Source organism: Pleurodeles waltl, chromosome 5 (assembly GCF_031143425.1).
Source record: "Pleurodeles waltl isolate 20211129_DDA chromosome 5, aPleWal1.hap1.20221129, whole genome shotgun sequence".
Lineage (NCBI taxonomy): Eukaryota > Metazoa > Chordata > Amphibia > Caudata > Salamandridae > Pleurodeles > Pleurodeles waltl.
This window is the reverse complement of record NC_090444.1, coordinates 97,621,789-97,645,730: the sequence shown is the minus strand read 5'-3', so window position 1 is coordinate 97,645,730 and position 23,942 is coordinate 97,621,789. Positions and strand designations below refer to the sequence as shown.

The 23,942-nt window shown below is 48.8% G+C and overlaps 1 protein-coding gene across 1 annotated transcript in view; it reads right to left on the bottom strand.

Moving 5' to 3' along the window:
- Positions 1-21,003, bottom strand: part of CIMIP2C (ciliary microtubule inner protein 2C) — a 94,855-nt gene extending 73,852 nt beyond the window's left edge. The window contains exon 1 of the mRNA XM_069233694.1: positions 20,793-21,003. Coding sequence (XP_069089795.1) covers positions 20,793-20,866 — 74 coding nt within the window. The 5' untranslated portion in view covers positions 20,867-21,003. The remainder of the gene's footprint in view (positions 1-20,792) is intronic.
- Between the last annotated feature and the right edge of the window lie 2,939 nt (positions 21,004-23,942).

Genomic DNA, 23,942 nt, shown 5'->3' with positions numbered 1-23,942 from the left:
CGGAATGCTGCGGGCACACTGGTTGGGGAGGCAGCAACAGGCAGCCTCACCCAATGCGGGCCAGGATGGTTCAAAGGTTGTGGTTGACTAGTGACATGGGATTGGGGGGGTGGGGGATAACAGATACACTGTCATGCTTAGCCTCAGCACCAGTTTCTCTTCAACACAATACATCGTTGGCCATCACAGGCATCTGCCAACCCACATAAGATACACTCAACAATGAGTGCCTTCGACACTTACAAGTTCCTGCTTGCACAGTCTGTGGACAAGGTAAAGGCAACACAAATACCAGCTGTGTACGTCACAAATGATGGTAATGGCAGTGACAGGATGTAGTCCCCATACAGGTGATGCACGCTGGGCTGTGAGCCTCTTGTTGCCTTTGTAATGCAAACATGATGAATGGCTTATGTTTACCATGGATCACTGTCGCCAAAGCAATTTCGCTAAGCCTGGAGTTAGCTCAGTGGCGTAACAAAGGCCCCCGAGCTTCAGGGGGACCCCTCAGCACAGTATCCAGGCCCCAGAGCTCCTCAGTGAGCCCTGAGGGGCCCCTCCATGTACTTTGAAGGGGTCCCCTGAAGTTTCATTACGCCACTAGGTTAGTTGTACTGCTGGTGAGTTGAGATTGTGGTAACAACCCGCTGTTTCTACAGTACCTAATTCATCAATTCAAGATTGTGTTGTGAACAGAACACATAGAAGCCATATTAAACCCTGTACGAAATCCCACTTCACCAGTTTCTATTGGATCCAGTTGAGATTTCGGTGTTTTTGCAATGAGTTATCTACAGGTTCATCTACAGCTGGCAGTTCTTGGCAGCCAGGTCGTTTGCTTTTTCTATTAATCTGTTTTATTGTGAAGACGTATTGTCTTTTGGTAGCAACTTTATAAGAGAAATAGACTTGTACACAAAAAAAAGTTTATAATAGTTTCATTGATCGTTTTTAGGGGAAATATGTTTTTTTAATGAAATAAAACAAGAAGCGACTATTTAGTGAATGGCGTCAAAATAGGTTTTAGATCCCAGTGAGACATCATCCAAGCAAGGTTTGTTAATCTAGACCCCTGTTGTTGGTGATGTTTAAATGGCGTAAGATCACTGTGGGGCATCTTTGCACCACCCCTGACTCCCCACTGGCGGGATAAGCCACCAGCACCTAAAGTGTTCAGAATAGTAAATTAGCCGGTTGGAGTAACCGTAATTCTTGGGGTGGCCAGGCTAAGTAATGGCAGTGCACATAAAGATGTTGGAGATATACAATTTACAAGACGTGGTGCGGAAGGGACAACACAATAAAACAATGCATCAAAAAAATGTTTTTTGAAAAGCAGAGGGTGCATTTCTAGTGACTTCCTGGGGGTTCGAACTTGCTTTCACTGGAAAATAGTCACAGCAAGAAGAATGGGGCAAGAAATACGCGGTTTCCCTGCACGTGAGAAGAGTGAAAAACCTGGAAGCAGAGGACCACGGGTGTTAGGAGGTTGTGCTTCTCTCTTTAACAACTTCTTTTCACATTTTCTCCAGCGGAAGTATCATTGACATCCAGAGCCCCCAGTTTTCGAATGTTTGTTTTCAAGCAAAAGTATTCGAAAAATGGGCTTTTCAAACAAATGTTTTCAATGTATTTACCTACACCCAGAGACAAAGCTCAAGTTTATGCGGTAAAAAGGGGCAAGTGAAACTTCAAGCAGAAGAAAAAAAGAGTCCCAATGAAAGCAGAAACAAAATCTTCCCGCAAACGGTTGCAGATCAGCGCAGGGGTGGTTGTGAATGGCCCATCCTTGGAGCGCCCGTCTGGCTGACATCACCACTTGTGGCGCAGAAGCATTGCAGCCGAACATCCATTGAGGTTCAGAATGTTGCACCAGGCCACAGAGCTGACCAATCAAATCCTTGTTCTCAGGGCCGCCGCGTCGCAGGTGAGCACGTAAAGTGATCCGGGATTGGGTGCGCGATGAATTATTCATCGCCCTTGTTAAATTTTCATTCAAGATGAAAAAAGAAGGTCTCTGTTCTGATCCGAAAACGTGAGCCCTGCGGAGTTGCCCGGGCAGCGTTTCTAAACAATGCCTGTTGCTGACACCGTACCTGCAGCGCCGAGGTATCGATGGCAGTGCTGTGCCAGGCGGGTGGAGCAATGCTTGTTTGTCCCCCGTCCACCTGGCCTCACCCATAGCCTCCTGCCCCATCCGAAGATGGCACGCGTTTCACTTGCAGACTCCTTGCCAACGCGGCCACCCGTGCACCGCTGAGGGCCGCATCACGCTTCAGCCACGGAGATGTCCGTGCCAAGCCACTGCCAAGGGTCTTTCAGGACACAGCTGTGCCCTCTGCCCGGCCTTCCTCTCTGCGTGCAGCGTGCGGCACACTAGGGGGCAGCTTGTAGCTGGGCACTGTCTCAGGATACCTCCCATAGCAACATTTCCTGACTTTTACAGCCACTTCGTGCAACTTTAGGAGGCTCTCGTGGATGTCAGTCTTCTAAATGTTTTAAAAAGGTCTAGTTCTGAAGGAAGGTAGGGGTCATATGAAAGAACGCAGTTAATGGTCATTTTTTTAATATTCGGCCTGACATCCTGTAGTCTCTACCAGAGGTGGACGGTCCCCTGAAAGGTCGAGTCAGGCTCGGCTCGAGCCCAGAAAGAGCCGAGCTTTCACGTGGCTTCTGCCCCCCTCTACCTGGGACGGGGCGTCACGACCAGGGCTGCCGATTACGGAGCTCGGAAACCAGCACCTAGACTCGGCGTCAGATTAACATCATATGATTCCGGAAAAAACACTTCGGCCCCCACCTCCCACCCACGTGTCCATGTGTAATATAACTGGTGCTCGTGTAAAGCGCTCCGGCTCGAGTTTGCGCTGTGTTGTAAACTGCAAAAGAAAGCGCTAGGAGGTAAAAACAGAAGCCTTAACTTAAGTGAAACTAGATACCAGTTTCCTGGATGATTTGTACAGAGAGCCACCAGAAAACCTGGATAAATCGCGGCTTTCTTGCATATTCTGTAATGTACGCGAATACTTTATTTAAGCAAAACTCATGTTTCTTCATTATGGCGCATGAAAGCACTTTGGAATATCTGAGTTCAGAGTACCAAAACTATCATCACTTACAAAAAAGTATTTCTCAGTGCAGTGGTATAATGTGCCCCAATAATGTCACAGCGCCCCTATGTGAAAGAAATACTTTTTGTTAACTTTGAAGAGACTTTATCCTATTTCACGTGGTTTGTTGTATGATTTATATAACACATTTTCAGGGCTCGGCTCGGCTCGTGCGCGGGCTCTAAGATCCGAGCCAGGCCCTTGGCTCGGCTCTCTCTGTAAATTTGTTGTCTCGCCCACCTCTGGTTACTATGATTCAGTCAAAACTGGAGCAAATCCAGAACTGCTATTCCTATTAATTGTGCTCAATGGCACAGATAAAACAAATATCAATGTTTCAGATAAAATCATACAGAAACAGCATCCCACAAGCCATTATAATTTTTGTTAAATAGGGTGTCACAGTACCAGGGGTTGGCCATGTGTGGTGCTGGAGTACATTTACTACCATTTTGTGCCTTTTTTGGCCGTACTAACTATAGAAGGCCAGTTTGTGAGTAGCAATGAGCTTACTCTTTTGTGAGTGGGTGCGGGTCCCTTCCTAAATTCCCACCTAAGCTTACTTAACCCCTCCTTACTCCTCCCTTAACTCCTCCCATTACTAGTAAGTATTCTTCATTTTCTAGCAACTACCTCTGTCTCCCCCACATTTATAATTAAGAAGTATCAGTAAGTGTGTGGAGATCTCCACATTCGGGGTGGAGATCTCCAAACATAAAAAACAGGAGAGGCAGAGCTACAGATCTCAGCACCCAGGTTATGAACGGTGTTTTGGAATATGTTAGTACTATTGTAGTATCACTAAACTGACTACAAAATGCAGTTTGTGACTAGGTCCCCAAGCGTTGAAGAGCTACTTTGCAAATGAAGTACATATTATTAGAACATTGGAATGTTGGGAACTCCATTGAAAACAATGGAGTGCTCCGGGCTTCTAATGGTCTAAGCGGCTTGGACTGCTGCTTAGACACTGCCACGGGGTCCGTGCAGTTTCTGTAGCTCAGCTGTTCAACACAACCCGGTTGGAGAAACCTAAGTGCGCATGTGTGTTTGGCCGGCTGTCTTAGGCCGGCCAAACACACATGCGCACTCTTAGTGCACTCTATTCCTCTTCCCCCCCTCCCATGGCCCAGCCCCGCCCATCCCTTCACACACTGGCTGAACCAGTAGCAGAAAAATAAATGTAAATAAATATAGTGAAGTATTGTTTTATTTTTCTGCTGCTGGCTCTGAGCTAGGGGGGCGGCGCTCCACCATTGCGGAGGAGCCGCCCCTGATATGTAATTTGGAAAGAAATGGTCTGCTGAATTTCCACTGCACCATCTATGTAATCCGGTCTTGTCTAAGGAATGCACCGTCTCTGTGGGTATTGAACATTACAGCTCATGTGAGATGTGTATGAAACATTTGACTTGTTCATTCTAGAGTTCTGCTGAATTTCCGAAAAACACCACTCCAGAACAGCAGCCGTGCTTCACTTACCGATATGCTTCTCTCGACAACCACTCTACCAAACCATTCTCTTTGGAGATGTTTCTGAACTACAGCACTTTGGTGGGAGTTGGCACTTAGATTTCAATCTAGTTCTTGAAGCAGTTTATAAGTCGGCTTCTTTGCTGTGACCAACACAGAGTTACATGTGCCAATGTAAACAACTGCTCCAAAATGACACAGGTCTCTACTTTCCACCACATTGCTATTGATGAAAAAGCATGACATCTCCCAAGTTATTGTGGCATACACCCGCTAGAATTTTAATGCCAAGGAGGAAGCCCTTTGATGGTTTGGCTGTAGAGTCTTCACTTCATTTAATGTCATTGAGTAGAGTGTGTTTATTGTCTGAGACTTTGGCTTCTAAATCGTTGCTATCGGGGGCGTGTCCAAGATGGCGGAGCGCTAAGACATTCCCGCTAGCGCTCCGCCGCCTCGACCCAGGAAAGTGCTGTGCGGCCCGTTTGGGGGAAGCCTGGAGGCTCTCCCCGCATTGTGAGGCTCCCCTGGGTGTTTTGTGCCTCTCGGCTGCAGTCGGGTCCGGGCTGCGCCGCTCCCGCGGGAAGAACTGAGCCCGGCCCCGTAGTCGGGGCGGGGCCGCGGAGCGGCGCGAGAGGCGGCCTGGGCCGCGGGACGGGCCTTTCCCTCGGTGGCCCTTCTAAGCGCGGCGCCGAGGGATTGAGGGCCCAGGGGCTCACCCGGGGCCCCTTAGCAGCTGGAGAGTGCCGCAGGACCCGGCGCCTGGAGATTTGAGCGCCCTGAGTGGGAGGGGCGTTCCCTCATGCTCTGTTGGACCGCGGGCTGCATGTGGGGCCTCCTCGCCCTGGCGCCTTGGTGTAGGGCCTTGTGAGGTGTGGGTCTCCAGTATAAGGTAGGGGCCCAACTGCCTGGCCCCCGGGCGGCGTCACCCCAACATCTGACCTCTTGATAATCCTGGTCCTGCTGTCCCGTGGAAAAGGCGCCAGGAGCGGATCGCTGCAAGTGGTGGTGGCTGGGAGCTGGACCTGGGCGCGGTCCCGGACAGAGCGACGTATATTGATCGGCCTCAGACGGTGACCCTGGAGGCCCTGCGGGACTGAGCCGGTGAGGCGTGATCAGGCCGGCGCACCATGGCGACATCCAAGTCCAAACGCGAACGCTCAGTGAGGGACATGCTGGCAGGGGCGCGCCTGACACCTGGGACTATGGCAGAGGACTTACCTGAGACGAGGCCTTGGAGAGTCGGGTGGAGACGGATCCAGAGGAGAGTTCTCCTGTTACGAAGGGCTTTCTGACCTCCCTGTTTGAGTCGCTCCGGGGCGATATCCAAGAGCTGCGTAGGGACATCTCACGGGAGGTGAAGGAGCTACAAGGAGAGGTTACCTCCTTGGGTGAACGTGTATCGCAGCTAGAGCACAGTGAGATCCCTCGCGGTGAAGAGGTGGCGGGCCTGCAACAGGAGGTAATCCGCCTCCGAGAGCAACAAGACCTTCTCCAGATGACAGTCGAAGACTTGGAAAATCGCTTGAGGAGACAAAATATTCGTATAAGAGGGGCCCCGGTTGGTGCTGAAAAAGAGGACATTGGGGGCTACGTGGTGGATCTGTTTCGCTCCCTGCTTGGCACAGATGAGACACGGAGGTAGTCCTGGACCGGGTGCATCGAGTTGGGCGCGCCGGGGGCCCTAGAGACCGCCCCTCAGACATTTTAGCCTGCCTCCACAATTTTGTCCTTAAAGAAAAGATTCTACAGCGGGCCCGCAACCTCCAGAGTGTACTCTTTCGAGGGCATGAACTCCAGCTATTCCATGACCTATCTGTACGGACTTTGCAGAGGCAGAGAGAGTTCAGACCGATCACGGATCACTTGAGAGCGCATAATGTGTCCTATTCCTGGGGCCACCCGTTCCGCCTGGTCTTCCGCTGGGAGGAGCAGCTCAGGCAGGTGAAATCTGTCATGGAGGCTAGCCGCGTCCTGGGCCTGGAGAATATAGGCCGGGAGACGAGCGAGGGGGCGGTTCTGCCGGCGGGGGCCCCTCCTCGTTGGCGGAGAAAAGAGAAGAAAAGGAAGCTGCAGCGCCCGACGGCCTCGAAGCTGAGATCGGAGAGAGAAGCCGCTTTGAATAGTGTGGCCGCCGGTACTTCAGCCTAGTGTGGACACCCGGGGGCGCCGGGGATTACTATTGGCCGCATTGCTAACAATATGCTGATCGTCGAAGAGGGTCGAGGTGGCGGGGGAAATGGACCTGACCACCGACATGGTTGGATATACTGCCCCGTGGAGACTGCACCTCGCGAGGATGGACGATCGAGGACTTCTGTGTTCTATGCACCTGTTGTGCTTATTAGTTGTCTATTGTTGGGTTTCCCTGTGATGCTGGCTCTTTGAGGTGACACTCTCAGGCCTAAGTGTTCTAGGAGGTCTAGATATTAATGTAGGTGGTGGTCCTAAGTGTTTAAGCTTAAATGTTAGGGGGCTCAACAACCCTACTAAGAGGCTAGCCATCCTATCAGCCCTGGAGTGATCCAGGAGTCATGTATGTCTTTTGCAGGAAACGCACCTTGTCTTTAAAGATACTTACCGTATGCGCTCTATGTGGTTCCCCAGGCAGTTCTGGTCCTCGCTACCATCAAAGCATGCAGGGGTGGCGATACTTTTATCACGCTCATTCCCGGAGGAAGTGATATCAAAATTGCATGAGGTTCCAGGGAGGCTCTTGGCCATGAGGCTTCGACTGGGGTGTTTCTCCTTCACGATCGCTTCCCTATTCGCACCCAATTCCCAACAACAAGCCTTCCTGAGACAGTCTCTGACTCCGCTGCTCCAATCCCCTGATGGTGCTATATTGCTGGGGGGCGATTTTAATTTGGTGATGGACGGGGACCTGGATCGCTCAAGCCATCGGTATGGTCAGACGGGGTCTTTGTCGGATGCAGGGCGGCAGTGGTTAAGTGAGTGTGGTCTGGTGGATGTGTGGAGGAGTGCGCACCCCTCGTTAAGGGACTACTCCTTTTACTCATCAGCAACCAAAACATACGCTAAGTTGGACCTTTTTCTGGCATCCCAGGAGCTTCTCCCCAGGGTTAGAGACTCGGCGATAGAGCCGCGGACCTTGTCAGATCATGCCCCGGTTACAGTTGAGATCCACATGGACATGGAGAGGGTCAGTACATCGGGATGGCGATTTAGGGACTCGATGCTTCAGAACAGTGCAACGGTAGAGGCGATCCGAAGGGCAATGATAGATTACCTTAGCTTTAACGATAACGGGACAACAAGCATTGCTACACTGTGGGAGGCACTGAAGGCTGTCCTGAGGGGTGAGGTGATGTCGCTTTCTTCTAGGGACAATAAGGCGAGGATTCGACTCAGAGGGGACTTGGAGCAGCAGGTGAGGGTGTTAGAGCGCTCACATAAACACACCGGTGCTCCCAGAATATGGCGAGAGCTCGAGAAGGTGCGAAAGCAGCTGAGGAGGTTGGACTGGGACAGGGCAGAGTATGCGGTAGTCCGCCTCAAACAAAAGTATTATGTAGGAAGTAACAAGTAAGGGAAGCTAATGGCGCATAGGTTGAGAGCGCAGCGTGCAGCGTCAATGATAAAAATGGTGCGCTCCCCTTCTCGAGCAGAAGCGCGCACGAGCGACCAAATAGCGCAGTCTTTTGCGGAATTCTACCGCAATCTATACAGGGCTGAGAAGCCCGGTGACTTAACTCCAGAATCCTTCCTAGAGGACATAGCAATCACTCCTTTGTCTGTGATAGAATCAGCCGCGTTAGACCAACTTATAAGGGCAGAGGAGGTCATATCTGCGATTGCTCGGCTGCAGACCGGGAAGTCACCTGGCCCCAATGGTTTCTCTGCGCTTTTTTATAAGTCCTTCTGTGTGGAGCTTGTTCCCGTTCTTGTGCGACTTTTTAACTCCTTTCGTCAAAGGGGCGCTCTTCCGCCTAGTATGTTAGACGCTACTATCGTGGTTATCCCGAAACCGGGGAAGGATCCAGAGGAATGCGCCTCGTACAGGCCGATCTCCCTCCTGAATATCGATGCCAAACTATTCACTGGCATCTTGGCACACCGTCTCAACTACTATATGCCGGGGCTTGTGGATCCCGACCAAGCGGGATTTATACCGCATAGATAGTGTAGCGATAATACAAAACGACTGATTCACCTCTTGGATAAAACTGAACGTTCCCGTAGAGAGGCGCTCTTCCTTTCTATTGACGCTGAAAAGGCCTTCGATAGGGTTTACTGGCCATACCTGTTCAAGGTGCTTGAACGCTTCGGATTGGGTTCGGGCTTAATGGCATGGATTCGCTGCATTTATCAAGCGCCTCGGGCGGCGGTTCGGGTTAATGGGACACTCTCTTTGCCATTCGCCGTCCAAAGAGGTACCAGGCAGGGGTGTCCGCTTTCACCCCTCCTGTTCGCGCTTTACATGGAGCCTATGGCGCAGAAGCTCCGGGACAACCCTCAGATCACGGGCGTGAAGTTCGGGGGGGATGAACATCTCATTTCGCTATATGCAGACGACGTCATCCTTACTCTGGCGGAGCCCATGACCTCACTACCGGCGCTAATGGGTGTTTTAGAGGAATTTGGACGGATCTCGGGGTTCCGAATGAACATGCTTAAATCACAGGCAAGTTTATCAGTGCGGAGCATGAAAGGGACCTGAAGGCCCGATTCCGCTTTACATGGTCCTCCTCGGGGCTCCCATACTTGGGGATCGAGCTGGGCTCCACAATCGCCCGCACAGCGACGTTGAACTATTCGAAACTAACTCGAGAGGTGAAGCGCGACTTAGAGACATGGGGAGGCTTAAATTGTCCTGGCTGGGCAGGGTTGCGGCAGTGAAGATGACCATCCTACCACGTATACTTTATCTGTTTCAGGGGCTCCCGCTGGAACCTCCTCCGCGAACTATAGCGACCCTCCAAACAGCGGTTTTAAGATTTATATGGGAAGGGAAGGCGGCGCGGTTATCACGGCAGATCCTGTATCACCCTAAGAGGGAGGGGAGGCTGGCAGTCCCCTGCCTCCTTCGATACTTCCAGGCAGCACAGTTGCGTTTCCTTTTGGAATGGAGCCGACCGTCTTCTGAGAAGCATTGGTGTTTCATGAACCAGGCAGTGGCTGGCTCTCACATATGGAAGGAACCCTGGCTCAGGCGCCGTCATAGGGCGCAGGGGTTGTATATATCCCTGGTTACGGAGGTCTCGCTGAGAGTATTGGATCGGGTGGCCGGCAGGATGGGTCTGATGACCTTCCTGTCCCCAATGACTCCCCTGGGCGCGAACCCCAATTTTGGCCCGGGCCTACAGCTTGAAGCATTGCGTCGGTGGTACGAGGGGGGCTGCAAAAGGGTGGGATACTTATTTGACGAGCAGGGGGTTATTCCCTTCGACCAGCTGAGGGAGCTATATGGCCTAACCGAGGCTGACAGGATGATGTAATATCAATTAAGACACTGGGCTCTGCTTCCAGCCAATAGGATATTAATAGATAGGCCGTTAACCCCGTTTGAAAAATGGATTCTAACGAAAAAGGGCGATAAGTGTGTGGTTTCTGAGCTTTATGTCCTCTTGCGGGGGGGCCCGTTCAACCAAGACTAAGGGTCAATTGAGATGGGAGAAGGAACTAGAGAGGGAGCTATCGGAAGATGAGTGGGAGAGCGTTTTTTATAGGGCGCACCACACAGCTTATAATTCAGCAGGTACAGAGACAGCCTATAAAATAGCCTCCTCCTGGTACTACACCCCAAACAGGATCCATACTTGGGATCATGACAAATCTAGTCTTTGCTGGAGGGGGTGTGGGGGATCTCTCGTGCACTTACTATGGCATTGTCCCAAACTACACCAGTACTGGAAGGACATAATAGACACTGTGGACAAGGCCTTTGACACTCAGATCCCTAGATTTCCTGCGTATATCTTGCTGTGCCTCCCCATTCCTCTCACTTTTCCCCTAAGATCATTGAAGGGTCGGCAGATGGCTTTAGCCTTGAATGCTGCAGTTCAGCTGTTGCTATCGGTGTGGGGGACAGAGCGGATTCTGACAACAGTCTCTTGGCTGCACAAGCTCTGGTTTATCCTCGCTATGGAAAAGCTCACTGTGACCTCTCAGCAGCGGAGTGGGGACTTTAAAGAACTTTGGCAACCGTTCTTACGTATTCTATCCGGGGAGTTTTCAGAGCTGACATGTCCAACTTATTTGAAGGTTCTGAATTTGAATTGACTGCGGGGGAATGCACCTGCAAGGGGATGTATATACTGGACTAGAACTATATGGTAAAAGAGCCTGAGATCGTTTGATTAAATCATAGTCATCCAGCAGTGGGGAAACACATTTGTTTTGTATATTTAATCTTCTTCTTTTCTATTGTTTCGCATGGAGTAAACTAATAACGTGCCTTTTGGCAATATTGTGATGTAGTGCATATGTGATGTTCTATAATTGAAAATTTTATAAACAGATTTGATCCATAAATCGTTGCTATCTGATATGATCAGATAATTAGTTCAATGGAAGCAGAACAGGACTACAACACCCAGAATGCATGAGATTTTCACAAGAAAATCCAGGAATGGGGACACGTATACATAATGAAATGGACTGAGGTGGCCACACTGGTTTTGGTTTAAAGATCCAACACAACACACTTTTCTTACAAAGGCATAAGGTGAGGTGCAGATCATTTTTGCCACACCAATGTACAGACAGTTAACAAATTTAACAAGCATTTGCAATGCAACGGGTCTCGCGTTTGCTCATGTTAGAGCTGATCGCATTGTAAACTCCTAACCCGACTTTTCATCTATCGGCAAAAGTGCTTTTATGTACGTAACCCGAAAAAGTGAAATTAATTGTGTAAAGTGCTCGACTTCTGCCAAGCGAAATCACGCTAGGAAAATAGAGAAAAAGTAGTCCACGATCCGACAGAAAACAGCGAGCCTCGCATGTTTTCTGTACTTGGTCGCTGCACTCAAGGAGGGCTAACCACCGGAAAAGGCATGACGTGTGCATGCCTTCGACTAATGAAAGCAAGCAGATTTTACTAGGCAAGCCCACGAACCAATGAAACACACTGACGTGACGTCGACAGGGCTCCGAGCCCTTTTCTAATAACTAAAGCGTCTCACTGCGATACGCATGCGCAAGCGCATGCAACACAGGCTCGACCCTAAAAATGAGAAAATAATGAAGGAATATTATCACAAAATTGTGCCTCAGTTTGTCTTTTGATGCTGCATAATTCACTCAACCCTGCAGCACAATTTCCCCCCCACTGTATAATTTCAGTGGCCCCGATCATGCCCAATGAGAGAGCAAGTTGGGTGCTGCCCTCAGACAGCCCCATGCTGCGAAGAGACCAGCAATTTACAAGGCTTCATCTCTATAATGTCGCTCCAGTGACGTAGCTAGGGCATGGTAGTATGGACAACGTTTTGTTAGCCTGGGGGGTGTTTTGATCATACCCACTGATGTACTCGGTAGCTTCTCGTCCCCACTTGGGACGCACCTAACACATGTTGGCGAAGTCAGGCGTGGTCAGGAGAGAGCTGGTGCCCTAGCTAGTAACCACATCACTGCTTCTGTGCCTCATTGTAGGCCCTCCTGTGCGACCCTGTGGCAGGCCATAAACCTGGCGTGTCGGCACTCCCCTGTCCGAAGAGTAGGTGACATTATTGGTGACAAGGGGGCGTCCACCCTCCTAGCAAGAGAATCCCCCAGCGCGAAGCACAAGAGGGCAGCCGTAGCGCAGTCCCTCCTGGAGGGTGCGGTGATTTTGGTGCTGCAAGCCATGAGGCCCTGGGTTCGGGGAGCGTCCTGCAACACGTGTGAAAAGACTCACTCCTTGTTTCTGCAGAGCGAGAGATGCTGTATCTGCCCGACAAGGAACCACATGGGTGCGCTCACCCTACAGACGGTGAACAGCGTGTGTCTCCTGCTAACTGCACGAGACAAGAGGTAAGTCCCCTCACCGTAGCTCCACACAGACTCCAAAGCAGTGTTTCCTGTGCCAATAAAAAGGGGAGAAATACCACAAATAACAAATTGTTAATGGCAGAACTAAACACAGGCCCCAACCCAAGAGTACACCCTATAGATGGTGAATGCTGAACATATTAGACTGCGAGAATAACCAGAGGGCCCTGCCCCACAGAGTACCCGTGCACACAGGCATTAGTGGCACGCGGCAAGGCCTATCACTCTAACTCTCTATCTAAGTGCAGTCATAACCCAGTGTTGCCAGCCTTCAAATGAGACAGCTGCTGCTCAATCGACACTCATGCACCAAACAAGTGTAACCCCTGTGACAGGGGCCCCGGGAATCACCACAGTCACTGTGTGTATAGCCAACCCAACCTACGCACATATCACCGAAACCTAAAAACACAGTACTGGCAGACAGCCAAGCATCACCCAACTCCCCAGTCTGCTCCCAAGAACACTCCCACGTCGTGGTGAACATATTTCCAATTGGACCATTCGTAGTGGATGGAGCCCTCTCTGAGCAGGCACCCAGGTGGAGAGACTAGGTGGAAAGTGTGGAGCTGTATTTTGAAGCATTACAGGTTGAAGACAAAAGGCTAAGGGACATGATCATACACCTAGCAGGCAAAACCATCTATAGGATCTCCAAAACCACCACAGAAGCCACACAGAAAACACATGCAACCCTCATAGCTCCACTCAACGTGTATTTTGAGACAATGGCCACTCAAGACTATGAGAGGTTCATATTTCACCAAGCCAGATAACATGCAGAAGAATCAATTGGCACCTTCTACACACGGCTCAAAGAATTAACAAGCATATATGGATTTGCAGATGAAAGAAAAGAAATAAGAGGGCAAATAATACAAGGTTATGCTTCAGCCAAGTTCAGGGAACAAATTCTACATGAATTGGGTAAGTCACTAACGGACATCCTAACAATGGGGAGGACCAAAGAGTTATCCAAAGCCCACACTTCACACATCGAGGCAGCCCAGCAAAGGACCGTGGAGACCGAGCACGTCAATGCAATTGCACCACAGCCACGACCCGAGAAACCAAAGAGACTTACCCCACCCTGAAATACATGTGGATACTGCAGCGGTCCCACACATCACACTGCTGGCTGCCTCGCAAAAGGCCGAAAATGTGCAGGATGTGGCAAATCCAACCATTTTGCACAAGTCTGCTGATTGAAAAAAGGATGACTCCCGCCTCAGTTAATGCAGTCCCTGAAACCCAAGGTCACCACAGTGGTATGGATGATGATGATGCAGGTGAGTATATAGTACATTCTGTATTCACCATAGGTACATCCGCAACGCTGCAATGACACCTACCCCAGTGGCAGATAAGTGTCAGAGCACACCCAGTAACAGCCACAGTGGACATCAGAGCATTAATAAACCTGATGTCCATGGAGATGTACAACACCCTACAACCAGCACCACGCTACAGAAAACATCAATCAGGGTGGTTGCATATGGACAAGATAAACCTCCAATGATGAGAGAAAAGATCCAAACAACAATATCTCAAAGGTCTCAAACTGTTGAGTCCCCGGGGTCTGTCAAGGAGGAGGGCCATGGCATGCCACTGGGATGCTGTACTGCAGAATCCCTTGGGATTGTCATGTTTCTGTTGAGAGTGCATCAAGAGAGTGTGGCTCACATCCTCGCAGAATTTCCTGACATATTTGAAGGCATAGGGTGTCTGAAAGGAAAAGAAATCAAACTACACATCAATCCAACGATGCAGCCCATAGTGCTTTGGCATCAGAGAATTGCCTTCCACTTGAGGCCCCAAGTAGAGAAAGAACTGGAGAAGTTGGAAGCAGAGGGCATAATTGAAAAGGTATCCAAGCCAACCCCATGGGTATTACCCGTCGTTGTGACATGCAAACCAAAACAACCAGGTGAGGTCTGCATATGTGTCAAAGTGCGAACACCGAATGTAGCCATCAAAAGAGAATGCTGCCTAACACCCACGATTAATGAGCTGATCGGAGAGCTGAGCGGGGCCCAGTGGTTCTAGAAAGTTGATATAGGATCTACCTATCACCAACGTATGCTACTGGAGGAATCCAGGCACATCACGACGTTCTCTACTCACGTGGGAATTTGAAGATACTGCAGACTAAACTTTGGTATCTCAAACAATTCCAAGGTGTTTGAAAAGTATTCCAGGAGCTCCTGGCAGGCCTCCACAGGGTAGTAAATGTCAGTGGCAACATTTTGGTGTATGCCAAATCAGTTAGAGGAACATAACACCAAACTGCAATGAGTTTTGTAGCAAATAAGATTCAGGGCTCACCCTTCACCGCAACAAATGTGAATTCCTAAAACAGAAGCTGAGTATCTTTGAGTAAACGTTCTAAGCTGAGGTTGTAGCTCCCCAACCCAGAGAAAGTATTGGCCTCATTATGAGTGTGGTGGTCCGAGGACCGCCACACTCGCGTTGATGATCGGACCGCAGCACTCCAGCCTGTCGGATCGCCCTGCCAGGGGACCACTGTCCCAGCTGGGAACGTGGTTCCCGACGTGGTGACAGTGGTCTAAGTTGTACTCTGCCAGGGCAGCGCTAAACTCAGTGCCACCTGGCTGATTACAACTCCCCTCACTGCCAGCCTTTCCATGTCAGTTTCAGTGCCTGGAAAGGCTGGTGGTGTGGGTGTGCTGGGGGCCACAGGGGGTCCTCTGCACTGCCCATGCCCACCGCTGGGCAGTGCTGGGACCCCCCTGCCCAGCACTCTTGGAATGCGCACTGTCTGCTTTGGTCTGGTCGGCCCCCTCTATGCTACGAAATAGCACTCAGCACCTTTAGGGAAGCTGAGTGCTATTGCGTAGCACTGTTACAATGTTCCCACCAGTCAGACTGATGGGAACATTGTAATAGAGCATTCCCACCCCATGGCGGTGGCATCCTCCCCGCGAGTTTGGCCTCGCGCGTTGGGACAGCCAAACTCGTAATGAGGCCATAAATGTTATCAAAGAGGCATCACCGCCCTCACGTATTTCGAAGTCCGGAGTTTTCTTGGCATTGTTAATTACTGTGGCAGGTTTATCAGAGACTTAACCACCTTAACTCAACCCCTCAAACCTTTACAAACTCAGCAACGCCTTGGAGCTGGAGCCCCAAACAAGATGCAACATTTCAAGCCACTAAAGATACCATGTCATCTAGTACGATGTTAGTGTACTTTGACCAAAACAAGAAAACCTCAATAGCAGTAGACTCGGGTCCTTGAGGCCTAGGAGCAGTGCTGGTGCAGCAGCCTGATGGCAGAGAGTGGGCTCCAGTGGCCTTCGCGAGTTGATTCCTTACAGTGGCTGAGCAACGATACTCCAAGATAGAGAAGGAGGCCGTAGCCATTCACTGGGGCTGCCGGCATTTCCATCAGTATGTGTCTGGGTGACCATTTGTAGTTACTACTAACCACAAACCCCTCAGTCCTCTGTTTCAAGGGACAGCATCAAAGCCACCACCTCAAATAGAGAAATGGATGCTGCAGGTTCAAGATTACAACTGCCAAGTGGAATACCACCCAGGGACAGCTAACCAAGATGACTATTTGTCCAGGCACCCCAGATCTGTGACACCAGATGAAGAAGCTGAAGCAGCCGAAACTGAAGAATACGTGAGGTTTATAGTTGACCGATCACAACCACTTCCTATCTCAGTGGACAACATCTGTCAAGCTACAAGAGCCCTGGAGCTGTCAGGAATGGGCAGTGGCACAAGCTCAAAACCAGCCAGGCACAACAGACACTGAGGCTCAATGAGTGCCTAGAGCTAGTTTCAAATCCCGATAGGTATTTGCTGTGAGCCCATGGATTAGTAATTCTCACCTCACTCCAAGACCAAGTCATACAGCTTGCCCACGCCAGAAATCAAGGGATGGTGAAAACAAAAAGTTGTCTCCACGTAAAAGTATGGTTTCCATTGATAGTAGAGCAAGTAGAGACCATGATCCGATCCTGCCTGTGGTGCCAATCAACTGGTGGTTCTGACCCCCCCCCCATCACCAATAATCACAGAGCAAGGACCCTGCCAGCCCTGGGTGTGTGCAAGTCTTGATTTCAGAAGCCTCCCGGATGGGCAGCATGCCATGATGATCATCGACGATTATTCAAAGTACCCGGAGGTAGAGGTCATACCTTTCCAAGGGGACCATGATGTACTGCTGAAGCTAGAAAAAACACTTGCCACCCTTGGGCTCCTCAAGGAGCTAAGGACTGACAATGGGCCCCCATTTTAAGACCACAAAGTAGCAGAGTATTTCCAGTCGCTGAACATCTTCCACAAAAAGGTCATCCTCCGCTGGTCCCCAGGCCAACGGGAAGGTAGAACGCTTCATGAGAACTTTAAACAATGTAATAAGAACTGCACATGCCAATCAGCAAGTGTATGAATGGGCCATTTTCTCATTTCTGGCGGAATATCATCAAACGCCACACTTTTAGACTGGGCAAGCTCCCGGGCACCTGATGATGTGCATGGTAATCCGATACTCCATCCTGCTTCATCCCAGATGGGCCCCAACCCTTCTGATGACCATTGAGTACTCACCGAGTACTCACCAGAAGGCGTACAGTTAATGCACGTAGCAGCAACTGCAGGAACTCAAGATCCTCTTGTCTTCAGGTTGAAGATTTGGTGCTAGTGAAACACAGGTTCCCAGGCAGTAAGTTTAGAATACCATTCGAGCATCACTCATAGATGATCACTGACCTTAAAGGCACAAGAGAAACTGCATGACGTGGAAGTGAAGAAGTGACTCAGAACATTTTCCAGTTCAAGTGTTTCCATGGGCCAACATCTACACCATGTGACTTAAGAGACCAAGGAGATGAAGACCTCCCAGAGTTAAGAGATAGCCCCGGAATTGCCGGACAATGTCTAACGACTTCTGCCTATGAAGACAGTGACGACCGTAGGGAGGTGTCCCTTCCCAGCAGCACCGGAGAAAGGGAGGAAATGCCCCCATATGCTCCCATGAGCCGAGACAGTCGCACAAGGTATGGACTGCATAGCATCCCTGTGCCATCTTCCCGGTTAGGGGACTATGTAATGTGACTGTTGGACTTGGAAGCAGGGTGGTAATTGCTAACCTGTTTATGATGTCTAATAGTGGGCAAACCTTTGTTTTTGTTTCAGTTTTGTTTAAAATAAAGGAGGAATGTAATGTCGTCCCAGTGATGTAACTAGGGCGTGGTAGTATGGACAATGTTTTGTTAGCCCTGGGGATGTTTTGATCCTACCCCTCAAAAATAGATTTACTTGGTAACTTCCCGTCCCCACGTGGGGCGCACCTAATAAATTTTGGCGAAGGCCTACAATGAGACACAGAAGCAGTGATGTGGTTACTAGCTAGGGCACCGGGTCTCTCCTGACCACTCAGGAGAGACCCGGTGCCCTAGCTAGTAACCACATCACTGCTTCTGTGTCTCATTGTAGGCCCTCCCACACAAGGCTGTGGCAGGCCTTAAATCCAATGTGTGGTACTCCCCAGTATGGAGAATGCATGCGCGACATAACAATCTCCACAAAGGCAGAAGCAATCAGTCGCTCCTGTGAGACATGTTTTGCTCAAACCAATCTGCTGTCGGCAAAAAGTATGCAAAAAAAAACTACATACCAGAGGGAAATAATTATGTGACATAACGGACACCCAAAAAAAAGGTTGACTGTGCAGAAATATACACATGCAGCAAAAATAATATCACCCAGGCCTAATTATGAAGTCCATCATACAATTAGCTGCAAGTGTCTGCTAATAAAAACACATACTGCTAGGCTAGCCACTGAACACACAATGGGATATATTTACAAGAAACTGGTGCTGATGCGCCAGTTTTCGTGCGTCACCCCAGCCACACCTGGCACCATGGCGCATGTTAGGCCAATAGCGTCAACAATTTTGACGTTATTGTGGCACTTTGCTGTACTGACTTAAAAAATGTTGACACTAGTGCAGCAAAGTGCAAGGAGGCCCATTGGTTAACATGGGTGCGTCACTTTATCGCCTGCTTTGAGCAGGAGTTGAATATTATGCCAAAAATGGCGCAGTGAAATCTACAAGATTTCACTGCGCCATATGTGCGGGCCTCCTAACACTGAAACGCCCCCCTTGCATACATTATGCCTGGCGCAGGTATAATGTAGTGCAAACGGTCACAAAGTGGCGCAATGCATGAATTGCGCTACTTTTTAAATATAGTGAGGCGAAAATTGCCTCCTTGAGCCACATTAACGTCAAAAAATGATTCTAGTGTGGCGCAAGGAGGCGCTAGGGACTTGTAAATCTGGTCCTATGTTTTTAAGGATTACTGAGTGATGGGCCACAACTATGGGCATGTGGCAAGCAGCACTGAGAAACCCTGAGTATGCATATTAATAAGCAATGCTATAAATCTGGGTATTCAGTAAAAATTTCTAAGCAGTGGTGCAAATCTCAGCATGAGTTCAAGATTTTAGAGAGAGACCACAATATTTGGAGTGTAGATAAGTAATCACACCCAACACTAGTATTTTTGCCTCCATCTCTGTATGGAAAGGAGTTGATACCTTTGCACTTGTGGGAAATTAGGCCGTTATACCTGATATGTCCTCCCAATCTGTTTTTTATCTTGACATAGGTTCCTACCGATACAACAAATAAAGGTTCTCCTGTTTGGTACCTATAGCCTATTTCACTCACACACCCCCCAGTCCTCTCTTCTCACTCCACCCCTTTGGCAATAGCGATCAAAAGATCTCCAGCAAAGAGTCCATTGTCGGGCCCATCAGGCATTGCAGTGGCAGCCTGACGAGGAGCAATGCCCAATGATGAAGCATGACACCCATGGGTGAGTGAGGGCAATTGTTCTAAACAAACTGATATGTGCTGACCTGTGTCTCCACACCTATTTGGTTGAGTGGAGGCAACATTTTTGGAACAGTGTACTTTATTTCACTTTGCAGTTACGGTTCTGGGAGGGTGTACACTGGACCGACCAATTCCTCCCCTTCCCCCCTTTTCTTGGCAAATCTGAACATGCACTGCAGATTAATAACTGATGCTGTCAATGTGACCAGTCAGCCAAGTCTTCTGGGTAATCTTGCCAATCACACAAGATGTCTCTCTGCAAAGCTGAAGATGCATTGAGTATGAATGAGTGATGTGCAAATCTGAACACGCACCACAGACTTGAGTGATGGGTCGAATATTAATATGCACTGATGGTTACTGAGTAATGGGGCAAACCAAAATATGCAGCTAGGGTAATGAGAGATGGTGCAAACCTCTACCTGTACCAAGGATAGTGACAATGTGAACATCCATGATGGTACTAATTGAGGACATAGTGTAGGCATTTTTGCTATAATAGTGGTCAGTGCTGCTCAATGCTTGTACTGCTATAATGGTGGTAATTCTTGGCATAGGCTTCGCAGTCTTGGTACAGTGGTACCAAACCCTGGTGTAATGGTGCCCTGGCATAGTGCTTGTAATTCTTAGCATTGTTATGCCATGCACTCACCCATTCATCAGTGCATTCGAACATTCATCCATGAACTCACTCGGCCATTCATTATCCACGCACTCGGTCACACAATCATCGAACGTTGATCCAGTCTCACAGCCACAAAAACTCACCAATCAATAAAAGACTTTCACTTCTAAACTAGCCAGATATACTGCTCTGTTAATGCTTGTTGTAAGAGCTGTTCGCCAGACCCCATTTTGCCAAATCGCATTCTAAAACGGTTTAATGCTGGCCGCACTTTAAAGGAAGGGTCCTTTGGGGGTCAAGCTGCAAGCCTCGGAGCACTGAAGCTACCAGGCCTTGCAAAGGGTACCGAAACCCTTATATAAAAACAATGTGAAAAAATACACCGGGCACCGTCAGACGACAGCTTAAGGAGGCTGTGAATATTTTGCGACGGAAATAATTGCATTGGAGATGCGGTTTAGGGGACGGAATAAAGGCGCTGAAAAAAAGCTAGGAAATCTATTTTTTAACTAAAAAAGTTTTCTTCTACATGAACTTGTCAGAAGTTATTCTAGAGTTACATCAAGCAAGTGGCATTTCATTAAACCTTATAAGCGTCAGTTCCCGTGGAAAGGTCACTTGTGAGGTAAATGAGGTTTTGAACAAAGTGCCGCATGTTCAGTGTTTGATGTGAAGGTGATTGGGGCGCGGTGCTCACAGCCCCCTCGCTTACCCGGGCATGAGCGCAGGCGGGATGTAGGTGGCATTGTTGTGGGTGACGAGGGTGCCAGCGCTCCTGGAGGCCATCGGCCGCTGCCTGCTCTGCACTGCGATCCCTACTGCCTCTGCTCGCCTCGGTGAGTCTGCCTGGGCTGCTGCTGAGGCTCTGGAGAGGGTCTCTAGCTGACCCAGGTGATGCTGCCAGCTCCCCGCGCAGCGTCCCTGGCAACGTAACAGTATCCAGGGGCCGTCGCCAGGCAACAGCCCTTCCCGCTTCACATCACCTGCAGCCCAGAGCACGGAAACGGAGAAAGGACAACTGTGACCACAGCACCCCGTCGAACAAATCAAAGACGTCTGCAGTTAAAGAGCAGAGAAAGTGGACGTGAAAATAGGTGCCCTGCACATTGCTGGGGTCGTATAGCAGTAGTGTAGTTTATAGACACAGTAGCAACAACAGCAGAGTGCCACTCATAGTGCTCGAACAACTGAACAGAGTGTTCTCTTAAATTATTGACTCAGGGAAGTTAGACGAGACTGGAACTCATTTTATCGACCTGCAATGATGAAAGGCCTGAGTAGGTTCTTCGATGGTTCAAACGCATAACTTGTATGGTAAAGAACAACGAGGACCCTTGCGCAAGCACATTGATCCACAGAGCTGCCTTCTTGAAATAATAGCTTCCAATTATTTCCCAATCTTATAATGCTATCACGGTGCCGCAGTCGGGCAGGACATGGACACATTCCTCTGGGCTCTTGCATGTTGGGAATCTGTGGAGGACTCCGGGTGGAAAGGGGTAGGGAAGGATCTGGAGTATGGTGGGTGGGCTTCAGAGCTTGGGGTGGAGTAGGAAGAGGTGTTGTACTTTAAATGGGGCAGATTCATTAGATAAATGCTGTTCTATACCTTAAACTGGACGGCGCCAGCACTGATTGCAGGATGGTGCATCTGTGTTGCTGCTGTAATGAAAGAATGCGGTCGTGGTGAGAAGCTCAGTTACTGTACCACAAAGAAAATATATATTCTCTGCTAAGAAGTTCTGGCACAGTCACTCTAAAAACACAGTAGCCTTGCTGAGAAGTTCTGATACTGCTGAATTAAAAATAGCGAATTAAGGTATTGCTCCATTATGAATATATCATCTCTGCTGAGGTGTTCTGGCACTCTCAGTTAAAGACCACAGCAGCCACGCTGAGAAGCTCTCAAACTGTTTCGTTACACGAATAGAGTAGTCCAGGGGGAGAGAGATCTGAGAGGCAGGACGTGCCCATACTTTTTTAATTTATGAAAAACAGTTGCCCTACATTTTGTGAAGATAAAACCCTCCAGGACAGTTAATTCAAAGAGTTAAAATGCTTCAGTTGTATTGAAGGCAGGGAATCTCCTGTGCTGTGAAACCATGGCAGGGGCAGACAGCTAAACAAGCCTTTTTTTAGAGTGCCTGCTTGCCTGAAACAAATGTAAACGTGTACAACAGGGTAATGTGCAAATGCAAAAGGTGCTTGAAAGCAGGTATTGGCTTTAATTAATGACATCACTTGAAGCTTCCCAATGACACAGATGTATTCTTTTTGAGTGGTATTGTGAGGAAGTTACCAGCTGAGCTGTGAAGTGTGTGCTTCTAAAGGACAGTTATAAAACAAATTTACACTTCGAACAGTCTGGGTATTACTAACATCTATATTTTGGAAACTAAGCCTTTATGAGCATTTTGTAGCAACCTATTTAATACTGTGTCCAATGAAGGTTTAAAATAATAACGTAGATATTCACAGTGCTTTCAGTGACAGACTGGGACCTCGTAGCACTAAGTGTACGTAAGTCACTATTCTCCACTGCACCAACCAGGACTCAATTCTGTGGCTCTCTGGTACAGTACATTAACTAATAGAGGTTTCATAATGTACAATAGTGCATTTCCCCCTGAATAATATGATTTTCATTTAAGTTGTGCGTTATCTTATGTATAATTACCTGAAGGTGAAAGATCTAAAAAAAGATACAGAATATTTTGTTTTTTAGACACGTTTTGGACCCTGCCCCCACAGTCAGTCACTCCATCCTCATTGCGCACAGCATCACAGTTCCCATATCCTTTTTAACGCACATTGACCACTGCATGTATAGCATCTCTTTTGGAAGTGGTGGTTCTATTCCACTCAAGGTGTAGTTGTACCTCTTTGCAGGGTTGCTAATGGACACCTAAAAGTAGAGCAGTTCTGGCGAAACATTTGGAAAACACCCAATTAAATATAAGGTTCCATTCAGACAAATGGAACTGCCCTACTGAAAGTACAGCACAGCTGCTGTGAAGTGCAGGAACTGAGCCAATCACAACTTCCGAGCACCACTGCTACATTTTCTAAAGTGTAGTAACGATGACCATTTGCAGTCTCAGCAAAGACACTAATCTCTGAGTGATCACAAAGTTTGGACTCTCCATGTACACAGCAGGTTTGATTGATACTTTTGAAAAGTACTTAAAGAATTATCGGAATACTGTGCTATCCTCAATACATATGACCAACATAAAAAGTGCATGGCACTCCTACTGTCTTTGACCTGAAACTTTATGTTTCGCAAAATTACTACAAGTATATCCCTTACAACCCCATTAATCACGGGGATCTCTAAGATATGAATGAGGTGGACTTACTCACATAATGTGACATGCTTTCTCATTGGCCACCTCATCCCACCCTGGTAAGATCACACTACCATGGCGGACTCGGCCTCCGGTGGGTCTATTCTGAGGGAGTTCGATACATTCTACCACCACACTTTCCTTAACATACTTCGCACATAGGCATTAAACAAAACACCCTTAAGTGGGTCGCCTGTTTCATCTCAGAGCATCTGCATTCCTCCCTTCACTTCTACACAGGCAACTGCTAAAGTTCGCGTGTCTGCAGGCAGGGAAACAGAGAAAACCATTGCTTCTAGCAAGTGAGAGCTGTTTGACAGCTTTCACTTGATGGAACCAGAGTGTTTGCTCTGACTTGGCGGAAGCTGTCAAAGCTCCTACCAAGTCAAAGTAAACAGCTGTGTCCCGAGGTTGGGCACCCCGGGACATGGCAGGAGCCGGCCCTTGGGCTTAGCGGTCCCAGGGCCAATCATTGGCTCCTCGAAATGTGTATTGCCCTGGGGAGGTGGGGGTCC